The 3,592-nt window shown below is 45.8% G+C and overlaps 1 protein-coding gene across 1 annotated transcript; it reads left to right on the plus strand.

Annotated features, from left to right (window-relative positions):
* Positions 1–439: 439 nt before the first annotated feature.
* On the plus strand, positions 440–2,702 carry FOXC2 (forkhead box C2). The gene has a single exon (XM_088447994.1). It carries the CDS (start codon positions 664–666, stop codon positions 2,053–2,055), a length of 1,392 nt encoding a protein of 463 aa, XP_088304120.1. The 5' UTR covers positions 440–663; the 3' UTR covers positions 2,056–2,702.
* The last annotated feature ends 890 nt before the right edge of the window (positions 2,703–3,592 follow it).

The raw sequence follows: 3,592 nt of genomic DNA on the forward strand, positions 1-3,592 counted from the left end.
AGAATAATTGGGATTTATGCAGATTTCTCGTGTTTTCGGTGAAACTGTAGCCACAATTACATGGCACACTAGTGAGAACTCTGTATCTGATGCAGTAATTGATGCACAAGAGGGAGACCTTCAGGCCAGGGGCATATAATAATGTGCATTATATAGGGGGGTTGCATTATATAAGGGGGTTGCAGGGTGTCTGTGCACAGGACCCGGCCGCCCGGAGCTTTATCTCTACTGCGTCCAGTTTGCTCCATATTTGGATAAGTAAATGGGGGAAGAAAAAAAAAAACAACAACGTTGTGTTGAAGTCCTGGGAAAAGTGCAGATTGGTTACTGGCTTCACCTCCTGTCTGCTGATTGGTCAGAAGTTGTGGAGGGGGGTGTGGGGAGCTGCCAGTAAAAAGTTAGCTCACAGAAAAAAGTTTTGAAAGTTTTCCATAGCTAAGAAAGGAGACTGCAGGGACAGGAGCTGTGATTGCAGACGTCCCCCCCGGCCTGCCTGAGCCTGTTATCCCGACTTTTCCCGGGCCTCTGTCCTGCTCCTGGACTTCGCTGAGGAAGAGGATGGTGCCCGGCTGCAGCTGAGGACCTGTGGACCTGAGTGTGAGTCCTTCTCCTGGAGGGGCGCTGGGTTTGCTGGAGTCCCCCCTCCCTCAGCGCTGAGCACAGATGATGCAGGCACGCTACTCTGTGGGTGACCCCAACACCCTGGTGCCCTACCTGAGTGACCAAAACTACTACAGGGCGGCTGGGTCTTATGGCACCATGGCAGCACCCATGGGTGTCTACCCTGGCCATGAGCAATACACCTCGGGCATGAGCAGGTCCTATGGACCCTACCACCACCACCAGCCCTCAGCGCCCAAGGACCTGGTGAAGCCACCTTACAGCTACATCGCCCTGATCACCATGGCCATCCAGAACGCCCCAGACAAGAAGATCACCCTGAATGGCATCTACCAGTTTATTATGGACCGCTTCCCCTTTTACCGGGAGAATAAACAGGGCTGGCAGAACTCTATCAGACACAACCTGTCCCTCAACGAGTGCTTTGTCAAAGTGCCCAGGGACGACAAGAAGCCGGGCAAGGGCAGTTACTGGACCCTGGACCCCGATTCCTACAACATGTTCGAGAACGGCAGCTTCCTGAGGAGGAGGAGGAGGTTCAAGAAGAAAGATGTCAGCAAGGACAAGGACCAGAAAGACACCAGCAAGGTGCAGAACACCATCTCCTCCATGGACATCGCCAAGGAGGTCCACCATGAGAAGAAGATCGTCATCAAGAGCGAATCTCCTGAGCTGCCAGTCATCACCAAGGTGGAGAACATGAGCCCCAGCGGTGGTAGTGCCATGCAAGACAGCCCCAGGAGTGTGGCATCAACTCCATCCGTGTCCACGGAGAGCTCCATCCCAGACCACCACCCCTCCAGCAACGGCCTCTCAGGCTTCAGCGTGGAGAACATCATGACCCTAAGGACTTCTCCTCATGGTGACATGAGCCCGGTGCCAGCTGTCCCTTGTCGGACAGGTATGGTCCCATCGCTACCTATTAACTATGCCCAAAGCCAATCTTCTATCTACAGCCAGGCCTGCACACAAGGCATGGACACTAGTGGGAGCTACCAGTGCAGTATGAGGGCCATGAGCTTATACACAGGTGACAGGTCTGGGCACATGTGTGTCCCCACCACACTGGAGGAGGCCATCTCAGACCATCACAACGGGACATCTCCATTACACTCCATGAGCCTCAGCTCCAGCCAGGAGAGTGTCCTGACCTCCAGCCACCACCAGCAAGGGGGGTCAGCTGGCCAGACCCCATCCTGGTACCTCAACCACAGCGCGGATCTCAACCACCTGTCAGGGCACACCTTCAGTCCCCAGCAACAGACCTTCCCCAATGTCAGGGAAATGTTCAACTCCCATCGCCTGGGCATAGACAGTCCTGCCCTTGGTGAGCACCAGGTGAGCAGTAATGCCAGTTGCCAGATCCCCTATAGAGCTGCCCCTTCCATATACCGCCATAGCAGCCCCTATTCCTATGACTGCACTAAGTACTAACCCCCAAACAGGCCAAGGTGGGACAGTCACCCAGATCACCCCCAGGACCCCCCTGCTAGTTACTCATGGACCAGCTGACACAAGAATGACTTTGGTAATTCCTGCAACTATTGCTCAGTCGTTTTGCGCAAGTAGAAAAGGAAATTTGCTTGAACGAAATAATAATAATTACTGGTGTGAATGAATGCAAGATGGGCCCAGATGTTAGTATGTAATAAGGACCAACAGTACAATGTCCATGTGTGTCCTGTGAGGTGTCCATGATATGACCCTGTCCTGTCACCGTGTATAAAGCTGCCTGTTATACAGAGTCCTATATTCTAATATTTAAAGTTGAGTTCACTGGATCGCTGTGTTTCATAGATGGCAGCAAAGTTTCTGTCTTCCTGATATTAATGGTAAAGTAACTGCAAAAGCGAACAAAAAAAAATAACTTTGTACCATCTCCTGTATAATATTCTGCGATGTTTCGTACAGTTTATGCGATGATTGTTTTCTTCTTATGAACAAATTAAGAATATAATTTATTATTTTGTTTTCCCTTCGGTGAGACAAATGGCTGAACCCCCTCCTGCGCCTCCCGACTGCTCCCCGACCCCCATGTTCCGTCTATTACATGAAATAAATCTTTGTTATGTCACAGCTTATATACGGATACACGCGTGTCTTATTTACGGGGAAATGGCTTAAATGGTGCCTGGGACTGATATAGAATAATGCAAGTGTATATATAGCTATATTTCTATCTATCTATTTATATATACATCTATATACAGTATATATATATATAAATATATATATATATATATATATATATATATATTAATATACATATATATACGTGTGTGTAATATATATATATATATATATATATGTATATCATAAATATCTAATTATAGTGATGGATTGATATAAATCTATTAATTTTGCATATACCATTAAATCAATATTTTGAGAATTTACTTGATATTTTTTTTCGGGTAAAATGAATAATAACAATTTATGTACCTGGGGCTTTCATTTCATTTATTACAACTTTAGCGAGGGTGTAACCCCAGGGACGTGCCAGGGCCAGTGCGGGGGTCACTATGCGGCAATTTGTGGCTAATTGATGGTAAACATTGGGGTAGTTACACCCCTTGGATCTGCCGCAGAAAATAGAACAAAGCTGTAAATATGGTGAAACTTTTTTCCCCCCATAAATGTAGCATTAAATGTTCTCTTCTTAGCAAGTGGAGAGGGAGAATTGTCTCTATTTATCTATCTCTCTCTATCTATCTATCTATCTATCTATCTATCTATCTATCTATCTATCTATCTATCTATCTACCTATCTATCTCATATCTATCTATCTCATATCTATCTATCTATCTATCTATCTATCTATCTATCTATCTATCTATCTATCTATCTATCTATCTCATATCTATCTATTTATCTATCTAATATCTATCTAATATCTATCTACTATCTATCTATCTATCTATCTATCTATCTATCTATCTATCTATCTATCTATCTATTTCCTGTCCCTCA

This window comes from Taudactylus pleione, unplaced genomic scaffold (genome assembly GCF_031769625.1).
Source record: "Taudactylus pleione unplaced genomic scaffold, aTauple2 ptg000447l, whole genome shotgun sequence".
Classification (NCBI taxonomy): domain Eukaryota; kingdom Metazoa; phylum Chordata; class Amphibia; order Anura; family Myobatrachidae; genus Taudactylus; species Taudactylus pleione.

Bases quoted from the DNA above. Each gene is read 5' to 3' on its own strand.
- FOXC2 (XM_088447994.1), top strand. From the start codon at position 664: ATGATGCAGGCACGCTACTCTGTGGGTGACCCCAACACCCTGGTGCCC.